The sequence below is a fragment of the Haliaeetus leucocephalus genome, unplaced genomic scaffold (assembly GCF_000737465.1).
Source record: "Haliaeetus leucocephalus isolate CR32 unplaced genomic scaffold, Haliaeetus_leucocephalus-4.0 Scaffold339, whole genome shotgun sequence".
In the NCBI taxonomy this organism is placed as follows: Eukaryota; Metazoa; Chordata; class Aves; order Accipitriformes; family Accipitridae; genus Haliaeetus; species Haliaeetus leucocephalus.
The window spans coordinates 12,868,023-12,893,840 of NW_010972775.1; the positions used below are offsets into that span (position 1 = coordinate 12,868,023).

Here is a 25,818-nt window from a genome sequence, read left to right on the forward strand (position 1 = left end):
GGGAAGCCTCGGAGTAATTTGTTGCTCTGCAATCCCAGCAATAAATCACGAGATTCTTATGCTGCTGAGGTGACCTGATCTGCCAATACCAGGGGGAGGAGAGCAGAAGCATGTCTCCGTTCATTCTCTCCCACCACCCACCTTTGCTTGTTGATGGGAAGTATGCAGACATACCGTGTATGCTTTGTGGCACACATCCCGAACCTGTGTGTGTGTTGTCCAGACAAAGGTGGATGTGAGGCTGTAATTCCACACCTCCATCTGCACCTGAGAAATTTGAGTTTCTACCTATCTGAGTTCATATTGTATCCCATATCATGCAGTTTCTCATCCATTATGAACTATTTGTAAAACAGGCAAATCTTAACAGTTCACACAAATAAGGGAGAGGTAGCTTCAGTCAGGCTTCTCTGAAGTCATTGTGCTACTATTTGCTGTCATTACCTTATAGACCTTTTGTACAATACCCTGCATTTAACTCTCAACTTTTATTGAACAGGATGGTTTACGAAGATTATCAGGGAACGAATACATATTGTCAGCAAAACGTAAGTTTTAGTTTGGTGGTTACTGAGATATTAAAACATGTTAAGAGATTTAAGAAATGGGAAATGTGATCAGATGTTCTTTTTTATAAGCATTGCTTGGTTTTGTTTTATTTTTATTTATAACCATTGCTCAGCAGCATTACTGAGCTTTATAGAAATGAGAGTTGCCAGGCATTACTACAGAAAAGAAAACATGTACATTGAGTAAATGTGTATCTCAGGGTTATTAATAGTGATCTGCAAATATATTCCTCAACAGAAACTCATCAGGTCGCTGGCAGTTTGATCTCTCCAATCTCCCTCAATGACATACCCCCACAGATAACACAAGCAATGGAAAATGAAGAACACTGGGATTTTGATATCTTTGAACTTGAGGCTGCCACCCATAAAAGGTCAGTAAACTGAAGAGCTCATAAATTGAAGTTGCTGAAAACTGACTTAAATGTCATCCTGTAATCAGCTCTTTAATTTCTCTACCTGTGCTTTTAAAATGGAATTACTTCTATTTTCAAAGTCAAATGTTTGAAATTTTCTCATTGTCATTTCTAGTTGTGTATGAACCCATTAAATATCTTATGTTTCATCATACACTATTTCCTGCAGATTCCCAGTGGATGTAAGTGAAGATTATGTATCTTTGATATGGTATAATAACAAACCAACATCATTTTAAAAGCCTTCCTTTTCTGTTCTTAATAATAGAGAAGTTCTACAAATCAAATTGTTTTCTTGTGGGGATTCAAATTCAAATTACGGCCAACTACACACAGAGTCAACATGCTGGTCTTAATCTGATCAGTTGATGCAGATCATGTTTCATTTTCTCTCCATGTAATTGGGTAATTTTTATTCCTATACAGTTCAAATACAGCTTTTCAGCAGAATTCCCATTGCCTTCTCTGGGATTAGAGGACGGTCTTTATTCTAAAATCTTGGCAGGCTACATTTTATGTATAAGATTAACTGAAGAATATTTACTGATAAAATGTAGGGCATACCAATTTCCACCACAGAACTTTTCAAAAGAGATCAGCAGTTTTAATAGACTCTACTTCATTAGTAGCAAATGCTCCCACTAAGACTGTAAATTGATCTTTCTTTTTAAATCCTTGTTTTTATTTTCTGATGCTTATCAAAAGTTCTCCTTTGGGTCTAGTTTCATGTATCATGCTTTGTCTTAGCTTAAAGCTTCTATAGGACAGTAATTTGGAGGCTAGATCCTGCAATGAATTGACTATCTTACAGATCTAGTGTTTTGACGAGGGTTTAAGAGCTTTGAAAGGTATTCAAAAACAATGTCTAAGAAGGATATCAGGCATTTAGTTAACATACACACACTTCATTTTTAGACCATGGTTTTATGAGCCAAAAAAGTGGAAAAATAATCAGTTTTTTATTCTTCTTTAAAGTGATTTTATTGTAAGTGAAGAAATTTACATCCAGTTACTTTAGGGTTTTTTTGCTTTGCTACATTTCCATTTCTAATGCAGTGTTATAGATACAGTAATTAAAAAAAAAAAAGTAAAAATGTAGTCATTCTGTGTGATTTCCAACATTTAATATGCACATTGCAGTAACTTAAGACTTAATTATCCTAGTCAACATGCATGAGATCACCAGATAGGTTTCTCTGTTCTTACTGATTTGGAGAGACCACAGAGGGACAAAAGAGGTACTTTGTTGCCTGTCCTCTTACTAAAGGAATTATAATTATGACTGATTTCTGCTGTGTTTAAATAAAGGCAATTCATTTATTCAGCGAATTAAAGTGATCTTCAGTGAATCACAAGTATGAACATGTTGTTAGCATTATCTTCAAGTCCAAGCAGACATATGGTAGTAAAGCGAAGATAATTCATTAAATCTAAGCTTTAGTGCATTACAGTTCACAGACACAGAAACCTGGAGAGACCTTTGTCTGACAGTGCTACATGGGGGGGATTAAGGGGGATTTAACTTTAGTATATTATGCTTCTAGTATATGACACAGTATTGTTGAGTGGTTTTGCCAGAAGAAGTACATCCAGCTCTAAAGTACGTCAGCAACTCTAAATGACCTCACCTCACCTGTCAGGTGCAGCTAAAAATCAGAGTGCTTGATGCATCTGGAATCAAGCAGCAAAGTGAGATGCCAAAATAAGGGTTTAAGATCTATTTTTAAGAATCCATATTTGAAAATATTTACCATTATACCTGTTCTTCTTAAGCAAAAAAATGTATTGGACAAGAAAACAGTGATATTAACTGGGTTTGGAAAAAGGCTAGTGGACTAAAACTTGATTTTTTTTTTTTTTTTTTCATTTGCTCTATTAAACATATTGCACTTTCACAGCTTTCAGATTAGAAATATTCTGTACTGCTGTTCCGATCTTCATTCACCTGCCAGTCATTTGGGTTTAAATTGTGCAGTTTGGCCTGGGAGAAGCAAGAGTACTGGAATACAGTGATGTTGGCTGTTTTTGGAGACAGGTCTCTGACTGCGGTAGCCTGAAGGTTCATCTGGCCCTTATAGTCTTCTAGAAATGGCATACTCTGGCCTGGTCATCTGCTTCCAGAATACCTCCATCTTTCATCCTCCATTGCATGCAAAGTCAGTGAGCAATGGAAGCCTGCAAGGGTGGGCATAAAAGAAATGGAGCAGATCTGCAGTGCAGAAAGAATAGTGATTGCAGCATTGTATAGTATAGATATAATTAATCTAACTGTAAACAAGCTAGTTTAGGAATCTATGGCAGCAGCAAGATTACCTCCCTCCTCTTACGCACAGAGTTTAGTACTTGCTAATTCGTCTCATTTTGACTGCAGTCTGCCAACATAGACTCCCCAAGCCTCAAAATACTGCTACATGGAGCACAGCAGCAATATAGAGCCTTTTTAATATTCCTGGGAGTGTCAGGAACTGGCATGATTCTAAGAGTGTGCATGTGATGGGTAGGCAGAATATTTCTACAGGTCTGGATTGTAATTATGTAACAAGTCCTTATACCTAATCTGACATGTCATTGGTTAAAAATGCTGTATAGATTCATACTATTTATGCTGTGTAACATTCTTTCAACCTTATTTGTTTCAAAATTTTGTGTTTATTTTTCTCCACAGGCCTTTGGTTTATCTGGGTCTCAAAATATTTGCTCGCTTTGGAATCTGTGAATTCCTAAACTGTTCAGAATCAACTCTGAGGTCATGGTTACAAGTTATTGAAGCTAACTACCATTCCTCCAACTCCTACCATAACTCTACTCATTCAGCAGATGTACTACATGCCACTGCTTATTTCTTGTCTAAAGAAAGAGTAAAGGTAAGTCCACATTTATAAGAAGCGGTGTAGGTGGGAAGTACACGTACGTTCAAAGGAAGATCGCACAAAAAAAGATGCCGAGAGCCAAATATCTACCTAGTGCCAACCAGTTTAACTCTGAGGTCTAAGAACTGGGCTGCTTTAAATGAGTTCTAGGATTGTCTTACAGTATATGTGGAAGGATGAATACTAATATTATAGGAATTGAGCTACTCTTGATGGGAGAATAAGAAAACCTCCTTTTAAAACAAAACTTGTTTGTATAGTTAAACTTTCTCAGATAGTTGAGCTAATGACACAATTATTTTTGTGACAGTATATGCCAAATCCAGATTTAATGTAATAAATCACGATCTCTTATGCCTCGTGATGGTCATTTTGCAGAAGACTCCCAGGACAACATAGGCCATAAAATAGGTTTAGTCCTTCCAAAGCTATATCACCCCCCTGGACGAGACGCCCTGAGGCTCAAAGAGACTGCATTGGAGGAGAGTGTTGAAAAAGATTACTTGTCACAGTTCCTTGTACCATAACACCCACTGGCGTATTAGAGCCACTGACAACCAGAATAAATCAGAGCAACCTTTGTTCTCACCTGCCCAGAGGGCAGACTGGAGAAGGGAAGTTAAAACAGTGCTTGCATGTGTATGCAGTGGAGTGGCAGTACATATTTCTGAGTTGCATTTTTGGATAGAAATTCCTACCCTGAATTGGCCTGCCTAAGGATAGTGCTAGTGATGGGCACCTGGCTGAGACATCTGTGACTGTAAACAAGCTTCTGACAGCTCATTAACTGTAGTAAGTCCCTTAACCTGGAGCTGCAGCTCATTAGTGTGCTCTCCAGAGGCTGATTTACAAATACTATATGCCAAGCGGGAATAGAACTTGACTGGATATTTTCAGCCCCTGATTTGCCAGAGGTTTAGCTGGTCTTCCCAAGAATATCTACGAAAAACAGACAAGATCTGGACTCACTTTAGTGCCACAGAAGCATGACTGCTTCCTCCTTTTCCAGAATGTTATTTCCATTCCTCCGTAGACATAGGAAGAGAAAAAAAATGTTGCAGCAGCAGGAGCAGAATCAAAGTTCAAAATTCTCTCATCTTTTCAAAGTTACAGCCCAGCTGCTTTTGCGTTGTCGAGAGTTCAACTTAACCTAAATACAGAAGGCCAGATTCTGCCACTCAAATTCACACTGAGATTTTTTTCAGTAAATTGAACTCAGTTCTTGCCTGGGAAAATTTTCTTGCTTCCAAATTGGAGCAGTATTCTCAGAATCATTTGCACTTGTGTGCCACAGGAGTTAAGATGACAAAGTTAGAACACTTGACCTGAAGTTGGGGGTGAAGGTGCTCTAAATCCCTGCAAAGTTTGTTATGTCAGACTCGGGAAACAGGGGTCAGATACACTGCTGTGGTCCTACAGGTCAAGTATTCTCCAGTTTCTGGCCACTTCCCATCCGCACAGGTCTTTCTCAGCCAGACTAAGCACTGGTCACTGTGTCCCTCTGAGGACAGCCTGTTCTAAAAATCTCTCTTCTGACTTCATACCACAAAAATAGAATCCCATGAGCAGTAGCTGAGAGAAAGAAGGAAGAAGCTAACACACAGCAAATTGTATTTCAGACAATGCTAACTACGTAACTAGAGTAGAAATAATTCTTTGCCTTTTCTTGTACTCCACAAGACCCTCCTGACAGTCCTCAGTGAATATCCTAGCTCCATCAAAGTCAAGTCACTGCATTAATTTCAGGAGGTGTAAAGTGGGGTAGAGGCTGTCTTTTCACCTACTAAGTCTAACCATTCAGAATGGTACTGGCAAAGCCAGTAGAGAATTTAGACCTTAAATTCAAGCTAATTTGAATGGAAATTATCTGCCCTGCTCCCAGATTCAACTGAGAACATTTCTGCTCTTGTGTCTCTTTCATTATATTAAGATTTCTGACATAATTGTTTTGTAACTGTGATCCTTCACAAAAAGCCAGCACAAACTTCATAAAGGCTAGTTTCCAAACTCATACAATATATTTCTGAGATGCTTGGTTCTTTTTCTGCTTTATGCTATTAATACAGTATTAAAACTTATGTATAAAACCTTAAAAGTCAAATAGTTTGTATTTCATTAGAGGATAGATATAATTAGACATAAAGCAATGACCAATGTAAGCGGACATAAAGCACGGAATCGAGCATGCTAAGAGAATGAGAATCTGATACAGAAAGTAGAGAACAGTGTGTCATGTAATTTTTCCATAGATGTAAACCATCAAGTATTCTTCGTAGAATTCATATTAGTTGTAGCCCCAGGACATTGTTGTTATAGAACTGGATATATGGGAAGCATTCCTTACAACTGTAAACCTAGCCAGCACGTAAGTGAAATGTGATTAGGACACATTAAGTTTCCAAAAGAAATGAAGGGGTCTGGTGGAAAGAGAGTAATTTTTAGCAGTGTTGTGTTGGTCTTTTTTCCAAGCCAAATACCCTAACTCCAAGTGAAGGTGGTCTCTGTGTTGTTAGAAAACACAAACTAATTTATTACTTTGCATTTCTTTAATTTGATGTGCTCTGTCAAAGGTGTGGCTTGAGCAAAATTCAAGAGGCACAAAATGGCCAAAAAAGTCATGCAGTGTTCAGTGAAGCTTATAATGAATTTTCCATTGCTCTGTCTAGAACATCTGACCCTTACTGATCTGCAGAGTTCTGGTTTTTATTCCTCAGCAACTTGGCTTAATCTTATGGACAGAGTAGGGTTTCTAATGAGTCTGCCGGAGCTGTTTAACATCTTTGTTGGCAGCACAGACAGCGGGATTGAGCGCACCCTCAGCAAGTTTGCCGATGACACCAAGCTGTGTGGTGCGGTCGACACGCTGGAGGGAAGGGATGCCATCCAGAGGGACCTTGACAGGCTGGAGAGGTGGGCCCATGTGAACCTCATGACGTTCAGCAAGGCCAGGTGCAAGGTCCTGCACATGGGTCAGGGCAATCCCAAGCACAAATACAGGCTGGGCGATGAGTGAATTGAGAGCAGCCCTGCGGAGAAGGACTTGGGGGTGTTGGTTGACAAGAAGGTCAACATGACCCAGCAATGTGCGCTTGCAGCCCAGAAAGCCAACCGTATCCTGGGCTGCATCAAAAAAAAGCATAACCAGCAGGTCGAGGGAGGTGATTCTCCCCTTCTACTCCGTTCTTGTGAGACCCCACCTGGAGTACTGCGTTCAGCTCTGGGGCCCCCAACATAAGAAGGACATGGACCTGTTGGAGTGAGTCCAGAGGAGGGCCACGAAGATGATCAGAGGGCTGGAGCACCTCTGCTATGAAGACAGGCTGAGAGAGTTGGGGCTGTTCAGCCTGGAGAAGAGAAGGCTCCAAGGAGACCTTATAGCAGCCTTCCAGTACCTAAAGGGGGCCTACAGCAAAGCCAGAGAGGGACTTTTTACAAGGGCAGGCAGTGATAGGACAAGGGGTAATGGCTTTAAACTGAAAGAGGGTAGATTTAGATTAGATGTAAGGAAGAAACTCTTCCACTGTGAGGGTGGTGAGGCACTGGAATGGGTTGCCCAGAAAGGCTGTGGATGCCCCATCCCTGGAAGTGTTCAAGGCCAGGTTGGATGGGGCTTTGAGCAACCTGGTCTAGTGGAAGGTGTTGGCAGGGGGGTTGGAACTAGATGATCTTTAAGGTCCCTTCCAACTCAAACCATTCTATGGTTCTATGATAAAACTAAGCATCCTTTTATTTTCAGCAAACTCTGGATCCAATTGATGAGGTTGCCGCACTCATTGCTGCCACAGTCCATGATGTGGATCACCCAGGAAGAACAAATTCTTTCCTGTGCAATGCTGGCAGTGAGCTAGCAATTCTCTACAATGACACCGCAGTGCTGGAGAGCCATCATGCTGCCCTGGCTTTCCAGCTCACCACCCGGGATGACAAATGCAATATATTTAAAAACATGGAGAGGTAAGCTTAAAACCAAAGGTCCTTGTCTGCCCACTAACAACTCTCACTTTATTCTGTGTAACATAAGATAATGCAAACAAGTATCCTAGAGGAGGGCAGTGCCTTGTGGATAACTGTCCATAGCCCTTGTAGAAGTTTGCTTCTAAAACAGTAGAGTGCTTCTGCCTGTCCTGCCTGACTCAGGAGTAATCCCATGGTTTCAATTCCTCCTGTGGATAAAAAAGCAGACCCTGTCTAAGGAACTTAGTGTAAATCCTAATGTTAGCAAGTCTAGAAGAATCATTTTGTATCATTGGACGTTGTGGACAAGCTGTGGCTGAGTGGGTAGGTGTTTGCTGGGTAGAACAAGGATAGAAAGAGTCACAGAAAGAGTAAAAAATAAAATGCCTTGTTGCAATGGGAACAATAGTGAGGACCTGTTGTTCTTCCAGCCCTAGAAAGGCATTTAAGGTGAGGATGTAACCATTGCTTTGGCCCTTTCAAGATACAGCAGAAAAGTATCGCTGAAAACTTGGCTGGAGCATGAGCCACTGCTGAGTGTCTGTGCTAAAAGCCTTGGGAACACGCTGGTGTGGCATGTCCTGGCAGCCTTCCTGAGTAGCTGGTGCCTCTGATTCTGCCCAGTTCTTGCACTGTTTCTCCTAGAGATCCAGTCGTGCTTCTAGCATATATGTCTGCACACCAAAGGGTACTTCATCCAACATAGCTGCAGCTGCCCAAGCCTTTATTACTGTTCTTTCTTCCCGCAGCACCTCTCTTCAACGGAAACGGTCTGTAGCATTTTTGTTAGACTTGTTTTAGCAAGCAGCCCTTTGTGAACCAGCCAACATTCTTAATTGTTTCCTTCTTTAAACAGGAATGAGTATCGAACCCTTCGCCAAGCCATTATTGACATGGTCTTAGCAACAGAAATGACAAAGCACTTTGAGCATGTCAACAAGTTTGTCAACAGCATTAATAAGCCCTTGGCAGCGCTAGAAGAAAATGGGGTAAGCAACACTGCAAGTCCTCCTTAAAATGACTAGGCAGGGACTGGGAACCCTTGGCAGTAGGAAATTCCCATATGGTATTCTGAGAAAGTTCATCAGAAATGTGGAGAAAGAGAGACTAGAAATGTGTCTTTCACCTCTGGGTTTGAATGCCCTTCTGCTTAACATGGTCGTCACACATTTTGAGGGTGAGTGGGGCTCACTTGGATCCTATTAATATTGGAGTGCTATGATGTTGTACTTGGAACCAGAACCTTGGGCTATTGTATATTTTCCTGTTAAAAATGCCATTTTGATGAACCCAGTGACTCCCATGGAGAGAGTACTAGTGGCAAGGCTTGGCATTGTTGTTGGCCATTTCTGGAAAGGAGCAAAGATTTGCCTCAGAACAGAAGCTGAATTACTCCCTCACTCACAATGGGAACCGCTGGTGGTGCAGCATAAGGGCAGGTATATTGACTGCCATATGGCACATTCTCTGGAAATGAGGGCCTTCACTGCTGCCTGGCAGCATTCATGGGTTTTCTGTCTACTTTCTTTAAAAACTCAATTTAATTTGTTACCAATCAAATCAGAGTAGGGTAATGAGAAATAAAACCAAATCTTAAAAACATCTTCCCCCCACCCCTCCCTTCTTCCCAGGTACAACTTTACTCCCAAATTCTCTACCTACCCCCTGCCCCAGTGGCGCAGGGGGACGGGGAATGGGTTTGAGGTCAGTTCATCACACGTCGTCTCTGCCACTCCTTCCTCCTCAGGGGAGGACTCTTCACTCTTCCCCTGCTCCACCGTGGGCTCCCTCCCACAAGAGACAGTCCTCCACAAACTTCTCCAAAGTGAGTCCTTCCCACGGGCTGCAGTTCTTCGCGAACTGCTCCAGCGTGGGTCCCTTCCACAGGCTGCAGTCCTTCAGGTACAGACTGCTCCAGTCTGCAGGCTTTCCCACAGAGTCATGGCCATCTTTGGGGGCATCCACCTGCTCCAGCTTGGGCTCCTCCACGGGCTGCAGGTGGATATCTGCTCCACTGTTCATCTCCATGGGCTGCAGGGGGACAGTCTGCTGTCTCACCACGGGCTGCAGGGGAATCTCTGCTTCGGTGCCTGGAGCATCTCCTCCCCCTCCTTCTTCACTGACCTGGGTGTCTGCAGGGTTGTTTCTCTCACATCCCACTCCTCTCTCTGCTGCAGGTTTTCCAGTAGGTTTTGGTTTTTTTCCTTCTTAAATATGTTATCCCAGAGGCGCTACCATTGTCGCTGATTGGGTTGGCCTTGGCCAGAGGCCGGTCCGACTTGGAGCCGGGGAGGTTTCTAGCAGCTTCTCACAGGAGCCGCCCCTGCACCCCCTCCCCTGCTATCAAAACCCTGCCACACAAACCCAATACCATATCATATAGACATAATCAATACCCATCTGGAACCCCATGGACACAATAAAATTGCCTGGTAAGAACTCGTTCTGAAAAACCACACCAGTTTCAGTAACAGCTTCAACCAGCAGTTTTGTTGCCAGTAAGAGCAGTATATAATTTTGTTGGAATGTTTTTTTTGCAAAGAGAAGATTTTCAGAAATGATTATAATAAAGTGCATCGGTGGCAACGTCCTGTAGGAGCTGTAATGGTTTTATGTGTTTTCTTACCATGTTTTTTAGAAGGCACATTTATGACTGCTGCATGTAATGGGGGAGGGCAGTCTTTTTATTATCTGAAGGTGGGAGAGGAACAGGTCTTGTTCATTCACCCATCAGAAGCAGACTGGATCTTAATTGGAGGAGAGTACCTTTGTCCACAGTAGAATTAGCTTTGTTATTGGCACCCAGTGATGCTAATGAGAACTATGTGAATGTGAAGCCAAAGTCCCAGTAGGATACTGGTTTTACTGACTAAACTAGGAGAAAGGCTGTTAAGTCCTCAGTTGGACAGCCTCTCTGGGTGAGTGTAGCAGCATTCAGCATAGGAGGGGAAGAGACATGGAGGAAGAGAAGGGAGCTGCTGCTTCTGGGTGACCTTGTGGAGTGTGTAACTGTCTAGGGCACATGGTCCTGCTGGAGGGCTGTGTACTGGCCTTGCTTGGTGCGCAGAGCCCCTTCTCCCAGCCCCAAGAATTGGGATGCAGCAGTTTTTTGAGCAGCAGCATCCATCCAAGGAGCCAAACTCCTCTTCTTGCCTGTTATGGAGAGCTGAATAGCTGTTGCTGTTGAAGAACGGGGCTTGGACCTGTACAGTCAGACAGTAAAAACAAATACAGTGACGTATAGAAATCAAACAAAAGTTTAATTCTGCCCTTGAGCCCCAGGGGCTGCAGGGAAATAACTGCCCCATAAGGCATTTGTGATTCCCAGCAAATTCTGCCCAAGGATGGGAAGAAAGACAAAGCCTCTGTAATCTTTATTGAAAACAAGAAGTAAAATGTTTCCCTTCTTTTGGTTGGGAGTTTCTCAGTTCAGCAGGTTCCTATTAAAAGGCCTGTAATGTGTGAGTGGGTATACCACCAAATCATTAGCTGTGCTTGTTACTAGTAGAACAACACTGGCAAATCCTCTTTCAAGTCTGGTTGTGTATCTGGTTGCAGTGGCAGCGTGTGTTTCCTGGCCTGGTTTCCAGTCATGGCGGTGACTCAGTGTAGTGTTTGCAGGCTGAGCTGCCAACCGTGTGTTCTGAATGGGACAGTTCCACTTAGTTTTTTTATTTATTATTTTTATACATATTTGTTCAAAGAGCCATGCTGAGAGGCTGCTCTGTTTGTTTCCTTTCTTCTTTTGTTTCATAAACTGAAAAAAATCTTTTCCAGCTCCAGCATCCTTTATCCTCCCATTTCCGTTCATGATGTCACCTAAGCCTATGACAGGAAGCCAACATCTGACATGCAGAGACACCTCTGCACTCTGAGCAGGATGCTGGGACTAAGCACAGTTAGCACATTTTATTCCCAAGACATCCGCATACAGTGCCCTTGGTTTGAACAGATCACAGAAGCGAACATCCTTTCTTGATTCCTGGTGGTTTACCTACTAGGATATTCTCTACTATCCTTAACTGAACGATCACTAATAATTTTCAGTGCTTAATTTCCATGCTTGAGTTTCTGGAGCTTCCATCACTTTATTCTGGCTTTCTCTTACGTAATTTTGCCATGCATTTGAAGATGTATTCACCTCACTTTGTTTGCTCTGTATCTTCCCTTCCACATATCTAAAAATGAGGGAAGAGAATTGGTTTGGGAGTCTCATTTTAGTGAGAACTGTGGAGCTGGTGTTTCTGAGCCAATATGCTACCAAATAATAATTTTTTTATTATTGTCATTTTCTTCCTTTAGGAAGAACTTTCTTCCCCCACAAGACCTTTCTTCTGAAAAGTATGTCCTAATAAAAGAACAGAATGTTTCTGCTGCTTTGTATCTCTCTCTTCGTACAAAATACTGCAGGAACTGGTGGCACATTATTATTATTATCATAATTATCATTATCAGTTGTTACTGTTACTTCTACACTGCTCTGACTATAGAGCAAGACCTTGTTAGGTGCCAGAGAAGTCTAGCATACTCCTTGCTTCAAAGAGTTTCTATTGTGAGTAGATGGTGTTGTAAATTTCTATACCTACCCATCCCTAAAAAGTCAAGTAATAATACTGTACTTACAGGTAATTTTTTAAGATATTTTAATCCTGAATCTGTGTCCTTTGGAAACTTACTTCATCAGAGCTCCACAGAAAATAGGTTCTAATCTGGATCATCGGAGCCTTTACTCATATTAGCTATGTACTGGCTCCAAATATAGAGTACTGTTGACGCGCTTATATGTGCAGCCTGGGAACCAAATATAAGCTGTGCGTGGGCTGAAAACTTTCCTAGACTTGCAGAGGCAAGACAAGGCTGTTCGGAAGCATGTTTCTAATATATTGCTTTAATACTGATAAGCTCAAAAAGCAAAATTCCCCGTCAGATCAGAGACTGATGGGCTAACATGGGTCCAGTGGAAGGGAATGAGGAGCATGCCTGGGAGGCAATGTGGGATCTGACTCTCCTAATAGTAGCAGCGCTGTCAGATTGATTGATGCTCACGCCATTGAGGTTTGCATGCAGAGGATGACCATGCGTGTCGGGTCAGTCATTTTTTTTTGAACCAGCTATTCCACACTCTTAATGTGCAAGTCCACTAATCCTTGGATTTCAGCAGAGAATTACATTTTTCTGCCTACACAGTGCTCACCGTGATGTGTGTAGTGATGAATGGATCCTCTCCACACTTTTAAGAAGGCAGATAAGGCACAGAGGGATTAGATGACTTGCCCAAAGATGCCCAAGAGATCTGTCAGAAAGACAGTGACTGAATCTAGAAACTGAATTCAGTACTAGTTCAGAGCTGTGGCTAACATTCATAATCCCCTTATAAATTTGGCTGGACGTCAAATAGGGTAGTCAGTAGCAGGACTGATCCTTGTAGGATCTGCTGAAAGCGTTCCCAAGGCACAAACCTTTTGAGTAAGTGCACAGAGACCTTGCTAATGGATTGTTTTTAATTCTTAAATGTTACAGAATAATGGTGATGGAGAGTCAATCAAAACTGTTCTCACGTCTCCTGAAAACCGTATCCTTATCAAACGTATGTTGATAAAGTGTGCTGACATTTCCAATCCATGCAGACCCATAGAACAGTGTATAGAGTGGGCTGGACGCATCTCTGAGGAGTACTTTGCACAGGTAAGGCAGCTAAAATGGGCTGCTGAAATTCCAGGTGAGCATCTCTTGAAAAGGGAAGAGAAGGGTGCATATACTGCCAGTGTCCCAGAATGTCTAAGGCTGCATTACATAATGTGAAAAATAACAACTTTTTAATTTTAAATGATGGGATATTATGCATGCCAATACAAGACTAGATGCCTTCAGACAGACGAAAGTTGACAACTTCTACAGTGCAGTTTTTGAAAAATTTAAGCTTTCATGTTGTTCAGTATGGAGCTGGGCTTTTTGAGTTTTGCCTGCAAATGTGTTCCCATCACAAGAGGCAGAGGAAGGGTGCCTTCCGTGTACCCACATTCTGGCTATGCTTCAGTAATGGGATCATCAGCTCTTAGTGTTAGCATGGGAACAGCACTCACTCCAAGAAATGCTGTAAGACCGTAGCACACTGTGCTGCAGAATGGTTTTAGGAAGATGGGGAAAAGGAGAGGGCAGAGTCATTATTGCAGATGATAGACCCAATGCTGCAATTGGGACTTGGTACCTCAAGGGGAGAAAAAGAGGATAAAAAAAGATATTTTGCCATCTCTGAGTTGTACAGATTGTCACTTCCATCAGAGATTGAAAATGATTGAGCATCTTTTAGCTCCAAAGCAGTCATAATTTAATCAGTAACGTGTGAAATTACTTAGGGTCAGCTTTGTGTGTAGATGCAGAAGGTAAATGTATCACTTTGTGGGAAACACTGGAAGGCACTATTTGTCTGCTGTTTCCCTGAAACCTAGACGACTAGGTGCTCAAGATTAAATTGCTGCTTCTTCAGATTTATTCAGGTTCCTCTGTTTATTTAGCAGTTGCATGCTTTAGTCAGTGCCAAACAATCTGCTGCTAAAAGAAGCCAATTAACAGAATGTGTCTTAGCTGAATAATCACAAGAGTGTTTTTTGCAGACTGATGAAGAAAAGAGGCAAGGTTTACCTGTTGTGATGCCAGTTTTTGACAGAAATACTTGCAGCATCCCCAAATCCCAAATATCATTCATTGATTACTTCATTACTGATATGTTTGATGCCTGGGATGGTAAGCAAAACTTTGCTATATTTCCTGACAATAACTATTTTGTGAACATTTGAAACTACTGTGATACAAAATTGCTTTCTTATGGCTCCTAGAGAAAGGGAGAGAAAAGGGAAGGTTTCTGCAGTTCAAGTAAGCTGAATAACTTCATTATTGCTTAGAAGTATTTTGATACTGCTACAAGCCATTCTCGTGGCTTCTCTTTAATATATTAGATTCACGCAATGTTTAACTTTCTTCGTTTTAAACTTGCTTCTCTGTAAATGGAGAACAGAACATATTCTCCTTGATAGCACTTTGGGCACAGTCATTTTGTCCATGTTAATATCAGTTATTCTTCAAGACAAATTTCTACATTCTGGAAACTGCTTGGGGGAGCAGCTATTTCCTTCCAAGTGCTGCCTCCATGGTAAAAGTGGTCAGAAATGTGACTCTCCTGAATGCCAGATCATGACATGTGACTGAGATTTGATGAAGTAGAATAATTACAAGCATAATTAGCTATGCCCCTCCTGGAAAACTGAGTCCCTTTGCTGGGACTTGCAATACCAGTATTAGTAGACTTACAGAACTGTTCTCAGTGGCCTGAGTGATACATGAATGATGAAAGCTATACAGCCAAAACCATTTCAAGTATCAGTATGACAGATTTAAGCTTTCCTACTTAACACAGTTGCCAAGACATTTCAAGTGATATTTAAGCAGCAGAATCATGTGACTGTTTCGATTCTGCAAACTAAATACACTCTGCCCTTTCTTCCCTAGCATTTGCAGACCTGCCAAATTTGATGCAGCATCTGGATAATAACTTTAAATACTGGAAAGGACTAGATGAAAGGAAGCTGCGGAGCCTTCGACCACCACCAGAATAGCAATTAGACCATGGTGTGTAATTTACTAACCAGATGCATATTTATTCAAGCTCACTTTTATTCATGTGATTTGAGATTTGTTTTGGTCTCTTCAGTATTACAGTAAGGCTAGCCCATGCACTTGGGGAACTTTCAAATTCAAGAGAACATGAGGTCAGCAGTTGACTTCCACAAACTACCATGTGTGGACTCCAATGAAATAAGCCTACCAAGTGGAATTACACTGGATTGCTGCAGTACTTGTCCTGAAGAGGGTTTATTAGTGAACATATTTTTGTGATATCTTCATACCAGTATGTGAAGCTGGAAGACCTTGAAGAATCTTCATAAAAAGGACATTCACTAGAAGATTTTGCTTAATCCTCAATCCTGCAAGTGAAAAAGAATTATCTATTAATAGAGACTCACGGCTTTTATGAGAAAGCTACATGCTTTTTATAAGCACTTAAGACAGTTACATAGAACAATCAGACATTTAAAAGGCAACTCTATAAGAAGGAATTTTTGATCTATGAAAAATAGATGTACTCTATTTTTTCACATCACAGAAGGTGCAATCATTCACTTCTGAGCACTACTGAAAGTGAGTTCTCTAAGAAATTTAGTAGCAAATGTAAAAAATAACACAAGAATTTTTGAGGTTGATCGTTAGCATCTATGATTAAAATGATACGTTTTATTTATTTTGTTAGATGTTCAATATTTTCTATGAATTTATAAATACTTAAAAGCCAAAGCCAACTTTAGATGCATTACAAATTTACATGATTCATACTCATTAATATACATTTAATTGATGTACAGACCTTTTATTTTCATAATGCAAATACAAAATACTATACAATGATACATTTTTATTGCACTGTAAGGATAGATGTGTATGTTTAAATATTGTCTGATTTATGTTAATTAAAATAAGTTTTATTGAAAAGCTATCACCTGAGAATAGTAGAATAAACAAGAAACGTATACTGCCTGAGCACCAGAACTGCAGTAGTTCTCCCACAAACCAGTGACGACCACCTGATCTTCCCTTGGCTACAAAAATAATATGTTGGAACTTTTTGTTTTCTCCCATGAAATTTTATGACTGAATTCCCTGTCAAAGTCTGCCTTATTTTATACAGTATTTCTACAAAGCATTCCACAGCATATATGAAGAGGTAATACTAAACATCTAATGAATTTCAACATTTTACAGCCTATGTATTTTCCTCTGCCATGAAAGAAACAGAACATAAAACCACCAACAAAAACCTTTAACTCAAGAAGTTTGTAAAGGCTGTGTACCTTCACAATTTGAATGAAACCTTCATAGCAAACACCAGAAAATAATAAAATGTATATTTTAAGAAGCGTCAAAGTCCTAGCCATTTCATTTGAAACTTATATTTACTTTGTAGTTTGCAGACTAACAGATACATGAAATTCTTTTAAAAATAACTAAGATACTTGCTGTCTGGGGAAGGGAAGAGTTGAGGGGGTTGGACTGGCATAAGGGTGATGAAAGGTGGTACGTGGCTGTCAAGCCCCGGTATTTGTGGCCAGCCCTTGGCAAGCCCATCAAACCCTTGTGTGCCCTTGGACAAGTCTCTTCACAGCTAAAAGGCAGTGCCACGCTGTATTCCACTGAAGGACTGAAAGAGTATCCTGTCAGCCTCCCTGGTAGGCAGAAAGGCACTCCAGAAGCACTGAAAGAATTGCTGACTATTGTCAGTGCAGAGACAACTGACTATAGAGGCATTTTGAACTATTCCTGAAGAAGCACAAGCAGGGGCAAGATGGATGATGGAGCAATTCAGGGACTGCAGCACTAGGAGTCTTAAATCAGGTAAGAAAGGAACAGGTGACTGCTCCAGGTGTTACCTGTTTCTGTGTTTCTTCTTAATCTCCAAGCCGATGAGGCTCATGGACCACCACCATTTGTAGCTCACTACTGTTCATGTTTGCGTCATGCCTTTCTGCTAGTGCTGCCCTTACGCAGCTTGTGCTCTCCCTTCCTACGCAGAATTTGGGTTATATCTTGTCAGGGCAGGGAATTCCCTTTCGTAATTTCCTTTAGTTCATCGATGCGTGTATATTGCCTAAGCCAGCGGGGCTTGGATCCTGCCTAGGAGTGCCCAGACCATGCCACTGTCTCACTGACAATAGTAGGACAGAGGGCTTGGGGTCCTTGTCGATATTCCAGGGGTTGTACAATTGATACTGAAGGAGCAGATACATTTTCATTGAAGGCTGAAAAAAACAAGTGTCCTATTTTCAAAGGGAACATGCAAGGAAAGGGAGAATTAGCTGCTGGATACATTGTTCTCCTGGCAATATTACATTGTGTTTCCCTATATATGCACCTTTTGTAATCAGCTGTAATTTGCCACCAGGTATTAATCTCTTCTATTGCATGCCGGCTCCTGTGCCTAGTTCAAGGAAAAGCTATTCTGACTGCATTAGAGGGAAGCTGCATCACACCGTCAATATCTCCTCCACTTATCTGCTGCAGTGAGGATAGGAGAGAAAAAGTAACAGCATATGGGCCTGGAGAATGTCTGCAGGAAGGGGGTAAAAATATTTCTCCATAAGCATAGTTAATATTCTGGGCTATATTAATGAAAGGTAAAAGCAGCTAATTTAACCTGCTATAAAAATGCCTGATGCATCATCATTGAAAAGATGTGATCAATATGATTAATTCCCTGAAATTCACATTGCATCTTTAATGCTATTACTTGGAGTGTAGAGCTGTGCTAATCATTAGCCCTCTGTATCAGCCAGATTTATGTCCATATTGCTGTACAATAATTTCACTTAACATAAAACACTGATTTGCAGCCACTAAATGCAGCTCTGTTCATTCTGTTGTCCATTTAAATTTTGCTGTTGCCAGGGACAGAGTATAAAGTCTGGAACCACCATGCTTGATCCTCACCTAAGATCTCTTCCCACTGAGCTTCTCTCTACAAGCTACACCTCTTAGACCTTCTGTGCAGTGCGAGGCTGTGCAGGTTCAGTGGGGGCGATTCCAGGCTGCTGCCCATGCAGCAGGAAGGGCCTTGCTGTGGAGCAGTAATAGCTCTAATGTGATATTCATCGCTCCAGGATCCAGATGTCTTTGGATCCCATTGCAGATTCTTCAGCCATTCCAGATCCCCTTCCTTTCTTCACCAGTATTACATAGCAACATCACATGCCCTGTGCTCTGAACCCTTTCCAGTTTAGTATCTCTTCCCATGCTTTTTGAACTATCACTCGGTGATGGAACTATGCTTGGGACAGTAACCATGGCTTTACTGATGGTCCTTCACCATGGAAGGAAGAACACTGGAATAAACTGAAAGAGTATGATTGAAGTTATTCCCAATTTCAGACAGGCTGGCAGTCTTATACAGTGTCTGCACTTTTCATTTGTTGTTGCTTTAATGCTAATACAAGAGTAAATTCCAATGTAGACATGATGAAGGAGAGGTCCTTTATGCACCTCCAGGATTTTAATCTTAAAGCTTTGTGTTTTAAAACTGAATAAGGTTCAGCAATTCAGTATTAAATGACCCATTCAGAGTGATTGGCTCTGTTTTCCATGCTGCATATTTTCAGTCGGGTAATACTGCTGCTAAACCTGGGTATTGCTTTAGTTGCTTCCAGGTGAGTCTGAACTATTATGATCTGGTAAAAAAAAATGTTGGCTTCTCAGCAAATTGCCATAGATTAATATCTTGGTCCCTTCAAGGGATTGGTATAAAATTCTGAGTAATAATTTCTTATTCTTGCAAAAGGAGAAACCAGACAGGTGTTGTGCGCAGCTACCTTGTCACAGGTCTGATGATGGCTTTCATACTATGATTTTCCCAATGGCTATATATAAATTAAAAATCACCTGAAATGGAGCAAATGCCTTGGTTTTTGTTGCAGTGCTTTTTGCTATGGCTGTCTCTGCTTGTCTCAGTAGAGGCATCATTGATACGACACTTAAGAAGATGTGTCATGAACGTGAAGGAATTGAAGCAATGACAGAGCCATTCCTACATAAAGATACAAAAGGGTAATAAAATTAAATATCTACTAATCCCTTACATGATGCTCAAAAACAGCACAGGGAAACTGTAGTCAGTTGCACCCTTCTGTGAGACCAGAAGGGTTTGAGTCATGACTCTGCATGGAGCACTTTCAAATGAAGTCTCAGAGCTATTCACAAGCTTCAAAACAAATAATCTCTCTGCTGATGTGTGACATCATGCCTCCAAGGTACAGTGGTCCCAGGGGTGCTCGTTAAATGATAGCAGGATGGATTGCATTTCATCCTGACACGATGTTTGGATGCAGAAAATGAGCTTTTAAATTACTACCATGGCCCTGTGCAGCCTGTATTGCTGGTTCAGAACAAAGGGGATGTCCAGGTGCTTCAGCTATTTTTTTGTTCTGCTGAAGCTATGGCTCCGTGGGCAAAGGACTTCTGTGTTGTAACACCGCTGAATGCTTTCTCTCAGTGCCTGCTTTGAATGTTACTAAGGCAAACTGTCTCATGGTTTCTTTTTCCATTGTTTAACATCTTTAAGAATCTCCTCCCACGCTTCCCATATAAACTTCAGTGAACTTAGCTTTGCAAACCCTGCAAAGCTATGTGTTAGCATCCTCTTTAACAAGAAAGGCAACTGAGTTAGAAGAGGCCAGAGGACCCAGAGCCATGAAGCAAAATGGGTTTGACGCTTCTAAACACCTTTGAAGTCCTGGACCTTCAAGCCCTGCCTGTGGTTTAACAGTAAGTCTTTCTCAGGCCAGGAAACAGTCTGGTCTTCTGATGTTCCACTTTTTCCATCTCAGCTTCTCTGTCTTCGGTTTTTCTTCTGATTCCATTTGCTAGGAGTCCTTCCCTTAACTTCCACTGGCTCTGGATCTCCCTCAAACACACAGCCATAATGCTGGGACTAAATCTTTCCTTTCAGATTGACTCTTGCTGCTTACAACAACTTTTACCACAAGAAAATCTTCTTTTTCTGATTCAGGTTAAAGTGAGCCTGGAAGAATACCCTGTAGTGGCTGAAAGGCTTACACTGGTATCCACACGCAGGAGAATACAAACATAGTTAACTAAAACAGCTTGTGAGCACTGCATTGCTACTGCATGCAGTGTGAATATGTATGCAAGGTCTTTTGTATTGTACTCCCACATGCAAACTGAAGTTCAGGAGTGTTCACAGGCACCTCTGCCTTTGAGGTTATGTTAGCAAATACAAGCAACTGTGGACACTTGTTGAAATTTGAATCTCTCTTTTCTTGGTTTGCTTGCTCCCCCCCTCGAGTGGCAAGAGTCATTGCTAGAGCTAAAACTAATCTTGATTCATTCAGCCCATGGTAATTAACAGAAGTTACTTCATCATTTAATCACACATGTTTCTCTTGAGGTAGTGAAATAGCACAGCAACGCACACAGTTTTAGAGAAGAAGTGAAAAAGGTGATTGTCTGGTTTTGAAATGAAAGGAGGAATTTAGCCAGTGTGTAATTATTCAAGTGAGAAGTTGGTCCTGTCTGTCTTTAATATTCCAAAGTGGTATTTGATGTAAATCCTTCCCCACAGTTCATTACATTAGCTCTTAGCTCAACCTGAGCATGCTGAGTGCCAAGTTCAGTGTGCAGCATGTTTTATAACCAAGTAGAATGACGTCATCCTAGTGATCCTGCAGCTCCCTATTCCCTTGGGAGGACGTATGGCTTTGTCTTCAGCCTAAAGATGAAATGGAATATGTTTGGTGAGATTCCCTTGGTATTTGCAGTGTGGATGTGTGAGGAATATTGCTTTGCACCTCCAGCAAGAACTGTCCCTTTTTGCCTAAAAAAAACCAAAGATGTTACTTTGCGTGTAATATTTTTCTTTACAGAAAATGAATTTTTTTGTTTACAGATCCCTAAGTGCTTTACAAGAAGACCCACAGAGCCCTTTCGCAGGTGAGCAAAACAAGTTGCAGGAAAGCACAGTGGCTTGTCGGCATCCACCCTATGGAAAACCCTGGCCTAGTCCTGGAGGCTGCCAGGCTGCTGCTGAGGGCTCCAGGTTGAACCATCCTGACTTTCAAAAAAAGTGGGAAGAAAAATTTAAAAAGCAGGTGCTTTCATAATGGTTTGTCACTGCCACTTTACAGAGATACTGGTCAGAGCTCCTGAGAAGCCAGAAATCTGTCCTCCCTCCCCACTTTGTCCTGACCTCAGTGAGATCTGCGGGAGTGCCGAATGCCATCAGTGTGTGCACATAGAGTCCCAGCGCCTGTCCCCAGCAGTGGCTGGTGCCAGCTATTTCAGATGCTGTTTACCGTAAGTAAGACTGCAATGATATAGCATGAATGTAAGTGCTAAGAAACAGGCAAGGTGCCCAGCCACCCCACTGAGACTGGGTTGGGAATGGCATGCATACCATCAGACACAGCTTTTGGAGATAGTTAGGGAGAAATTGCATGAATAGACAGTTCTCAGGACATCGTGAGAGCAAAATGAAATTCTCCTCACCATACAGCCAAGCCCTACAAGTGAGCAGCTTCTCCCAGCTCTTGAAAATCCAAGCTGGCAGACTCAGTGCAAATATGCTTTCCCCTGTTAGGACAAATCTCTGACAAGCCAAGGTCAGAAAGCAGAAAGTTTTAGCTGCTGTCTCATGCCAGGAACAAAAAAAGAAAGAAAACAAAAAGCCTTGTTTTAAAATAAGCTGTTTTAAATAAACAAGTGTTCTTTGAACCACATCAGAGTACATACCTAACAATATTTGTTAAGTAAATATCAGTGACATGTTTAAGTCTGGCTCCCTATGTATTAGCAAAGTGGTATTTGTGTTGCTTTTGTTGTAACAAGAGTCAACAGTGTTTCTAGAAGGTGGTCTGAAAAAAAGGGACTTTGGGGTTTTTTCTCCTACTTAGCATCCCACAGAGAAACATCTGCCCACCAGTAGCCCCACCTCAGGACTTTCGAGTAAAAAACCTTCCCAACGCACTGATTTTGGTGAAGTTATACTTCACTTTCATTGGCTTAGTTCGGTTCATAATCTGCCTATTAGGTGTTCTTTTTTACCCACAGGTCCACCTTTTAGATAATTTTGGCTTTCTGAAGGAAGTCTGCCCTGAGACTGGTTGCAAATACATGGTCACATTATTATAGTCTGTACCTGAAATGCCACAGTGCCGTGGCTGAGTAAAGTTCAGACCTGTTCCCAGCTCTTCTGATAAACTGCTCCCTAAGCTTAGATTTTCTTCAGTTTGATACCAGTCCTGTAAGCACACAGAGCTACCCCTGCACGGCCTGCTCTTCATAGCTTCACAACTGAGCTGACCCAGCATCAGCCAACATACACTAGCAATATGCAGAAAGCCACTGAGGGACCAAGAAGGCAACCACACAGCCTAAAAGCCAATGGTTGCTTTTCCATGTGCAGCAAAAGAAAAAAGTCATATCAATTTCTAATTTAAACAGATCTTTGTATATGCATGTGTATTTTTGTCTGTCTGTCATTCGACTTTTCAGCTTATTTAACTCTTCCAAGAGCCAGATATTAACTCTGGGGTTAATGCAGAGACAGAGGAATGCAAAGCAAGAGAACAGGTTGTAACAATGATGATGCCAAATTTTAAGTTCTCCACCAGGAACAAAGGTTTTCTTTTACATCTGACGGGCTGTGAGGAAGTCGGACTGCTTCTTAAGTGTCCTTTCCCGTTTGTCAATACAAGTGATCTCTTTGGGTATGTGCAGAAATTTGGGGCTTAATAAATCATCACTGTAGACCACGTGCTTCCATGTATGGGAAGCAATGTGACTTTTTCTCCCTGCCTTTGTGGGGTGTTGGAGAGGAGGAAAGGTCGTGCTCTGTGGGACCCAAGGGAGCAAACTGCAGTTCATAAATCAGGCTTGAGCTACCCCAAAGTCAGGCCACTGAAGTCACGGTGAGGCTCTGCAGGCAAAAATGACACCTAGGCTTTCATCTGTATGCCATGGCATCGCAGGTTGATACTATGACTTCTTTCTCTTCTTTAAAGCTTTCATGTCAGAGGAATCAAAGCCCCCTAGCTCCCCTTCTCAAATTGACTCCAGTTAATAATAGCACAAACAGTAGTTAGCTCAGATTTGAAAGAGGCTTTGATGAGATATTGCTCTTTGATAAGCCATTTCAAGGGCAGGAGGCAAAGTGTTTACTTTGCTTGGAAGAGGAGTCTGATGAGCAATTTGCTTTTCTTCTGCTGAGGCCAAGCAGTGCTTTGTTACCTCCAGGATACAGAGACTGCAGAGGTGGTTTAGGGCTACTGCTCTTTACCTCTGGCTATTTCTTTGCCTTGTGCAAGAATAAAAAGTTACGAATGAAGCCCAGCAGCTTGTCCCTACCTGTGACAGCTGCCTCTGTGCTGAGCCTTGGCAACCATCCGCTGCCCAGCTTTCCCTCCCGTGGCTGTTTTTCCTGCCTTTGGCTGTCCTGGGAGGCCCTGAGGAATCAGGAGTGCAGTGAAACCCAGGAGCGCAGCTGGTCCAGAGGAGGCCAAGCTGCAGACAAGCTGCAGCTTCATGAATAGCTGAGCCCTCCTAACCATGCACTATGGCACAAGGTGGCAAACACGCAAATAAGGCTTCAGGTTGGTCTGGCAAGCCTGACTGGTGGTGGGCCAACCTGTAAGACATGAAATGATTTAGTCTGAGGATACTGAAGCTCTCCCACAGCCTAGGCCCATACTAAATGCACCAGGTGCTTTCCTGGAGGCAGGAAAAGCCACACCAAAGGAGTGAAGGCAAGCAGGGCTGCTACTGAGTCTTGGTAGAAGAAATGTTTACAAACTCAGATTATAAATGGCAAGGCTCTTCAGTGTTCATCCAGTGTTTTATTACACGGGCTGTGTGTCGTGGTTTAACCCCAGCCAGCAACTAAGCACCACGCAGCCGCTCACTCACTCCCCCCCCATCCAGTGGGATGGGGGAGAAAATCAGGAAAAGAAGTAAAACTCCTGGGTTGAGATAAGAACAGTTTAATAGAACAGAAAAGAAGAAACTACTAATGATAATGATAACACTAATAAAATGACAACAGTAGTAGTAAAAGGATTGGAATGTACAAATGATGCGCAGGGCAATTACTCACCACCTGCCAACTGATACCTGGCCAGTCCCCGAGCGGCGATTCCCCCCCCCCTTCCCAGTTCTAAACTAGATGGGACGTCCCATGGTATGGAATATACTGTTGGCCAGTTTGGGTCAGGTGCCCTGGCTGGGCATGAGAAGCTGAAAAATCCTTGACTATAGTCTAAACACTACTGAGCAACAACTGAAAACATCAGTGTTATCAACATTCTTCACATACTGAACTCAAAACATAGCACTGTACCAGCTACTAGGAAGACAGTTAACTCTATCCCAGCTGAAACCAGGACACCGTGAAATATATCTAAACTGCACAGGCACAACAAATAGGTTTACTCCAGCAGCCTAGCTGCAGCTTTCAGGTCAGCATGGGAGTAGGACAGGGCAGGAGGTGTTGGGGCGGCCCCAGGAATTTACTTCCCAACAGTGTAGCTGCAACGTAAGGAATTTTATTTAGAGATTGAGAGAAAACTTGAGTGTATCCGACTGGCTGCAAAATACCTCCAAATAGAGGGCCTCTGCGCGCTACTTTTGGCGCAGCCCAGCCTGGATGGTGAGGGTCCACGCAGGCGGATTTGCGAGCTGTGGACCACCTGCCCCAGGGGTCAAAGTACCTCGGCAGTTCTGTCACGGCCCCAGCCTGGCTGTTGGAAACCCGGGGGCTGCTGCGGCTGCTGGGAGCTGGTGGCTCTCACTCAGCTGTGCCCGGAGCGGGGCGCAGGGGGAAAGGAAATCGCTCGCCCGACCCAGTAGCAGGATGTCATTCACATGCTTAGATCTGCGAGATCAAGCACTTGTTATCGGAAGGAAAGGAGATGGACAAGATAAGCAGGTGTTGCACAAGACGGTGGCGTTTGGGAGAGGGCTGCTAGAGGCAACAGATGAGCTATAGACAGAGCCGTCGCTGGAGAAAGCCGTTCCGCGGCCCGGCCGACGGTCAGGCAGGGCGCACTACGTGGTGCCCTCCGCCTTGGTCAGTTACTCCTCGGCGAAACGCTGCGTTCGGCGCCGTCCCGAACCAGCCTCCGCCGCAGTCCCGGCGGCCCCCGCCGGTCCCCGGGCGCCTCCGCAGCCACCATTTCCCCCGGGACAGGCGGCCGGAGGGCTGACGGCGGCCGCCGCGCTCCCCCGCGCCACGCGTGGCCAGCGGCTTGCGGACGGAGCTCCCACTCTGAGTGAAACCCGAGTCGTCTCGGCCCGCGCTGCGCCACGGCCACGCCGGCGGAGGGAAGGCAGCGCCCGCCCGGCGCCCGGCTGTAAGGTCATGTTTATTGAAGCAAAGAAGGAGCCGACCCCCGCCCGGCG

The 25,818-nt window shown here is 42.7% G+C and overlaps 1 protein-coding gene across 1 annotated transcript in view; it reads left to right on the forward strand.

Annotated features, from left to right (window-relative positions):
• PDE8A (phosphodiesterase 8A) overlaps positions 1–15,586 on the forward strand; it is a 128,046-nt gene extending 112,460 nt beyond the window's left edge. Inside the window, exons 15-23 of the mRNA XM_010571920.1 lie at positions 500–548; positions 808–943; positions 3,651–3,849; positions 7,592–7,809; positions 8,666–8,810; positions 13,330–13,494; positions 14,424–14,553; positions 15,316–15,435; positions 15,518–15,586. Coding sequence (XP_010570222.1) covers positions 500–548; positions 808–943; positions 3,651–3,849; positions 7,592–7,809; positions 8,666–8,810; positions 13,330–13,494; positions 14,424–14,553; positions 15,316–15,422 — 1,149 coding nt within the window. The 3' untranslated portion in view covers positions 15,423–15,435; positions 15,518–15,586. The remainder of the gene's footprint in view (positions 1–499; positions 549–807; positions 944–3,650; positions 3,850–7,591; positions 7,810–8,665; positions 8,811–13,329; positions 13,495–14,423; positions 14,554–15,315; positions 15,436–15,517) is intronic.
• Positions 15,587–25,818: the final 10,232 nt, after the last annotated feature.